General features: G+C 41.3%; 1 protein-coding gene across 1 annotated transcript; it reads right to left on the reverse strand.

The window, feature by feature from the left end:
• Positions 1-6: 6 nt before the first annotated feature.
• LOC108490359 (zinc finger protein 678-like) lies at positions 7-439 on the reverse strand (the record flags this gene model as incomplete). The annotated part of the gene is made up of 1 exon (XM_017796430.2): positions 7-439. A coding segment is annotated over one exon (433 nt), but the record flags the coding sequence as incomplete, so codon positions are not given.
• Between the last annotated feature and the right edge of the window lie 4 nt (positions 440-443).

The following is a 443-nucleotide window of genomic DNA, read 5'->3' on the forward strand; positions in this document are numbered from 1 at the left end:
CTTTGCCACATTCTTCACATTTGTAGGGTTTCTCTCCAGTGTGAATTCTCTTGTGTTTCCGAAGGCTTGAACACTGGGTAAAGGACTTTCCACATTCTTCACATTTGTAAGGTTTCTCTCCAGTATGGACTCTCTGGTGCTCAATAAGGGTTGAGCTTTGTGTAAAGGCTTTGCCACATTCTGCACATTTGTATGGCTTCTCTCCAGTGTGTATTATCTGGTGTTTTCTAAGGATTGCACACTGGGTAAAGGATTTTCCACACTGTTCACATTTATAAGATCTCTCTCCAGTATGTATTCTCTGGTGTTGACTAAGGATAGAGCAGTGGTTAAAGGCTCTGCCACATTCTTCACACTTGTACGGTTTCTCTCCAGTGTGTATTCTCTGGTGCTTTTTAAGACTTGCACATTGGCTAAAGGATTTTGCACATACTTTACATTTG

This window comes from Nannospalax galili, unplaced genomic scaffold (genome assembly GCF_000622305.1).
Source record: "Nannospalax galili isolate Female #2095 unplaced genomic scaffold, S.galili_v1.0 C47324523, whole genome shotgun sequence".
In the NCBI taxonomy this organism is placed as follows: domain Eukaryota; kingdom Metazoa; phylum Chordata; class Mammalia; order Rodentia; family Spalacidae; genus Nannospalax; species Nannospalax galili.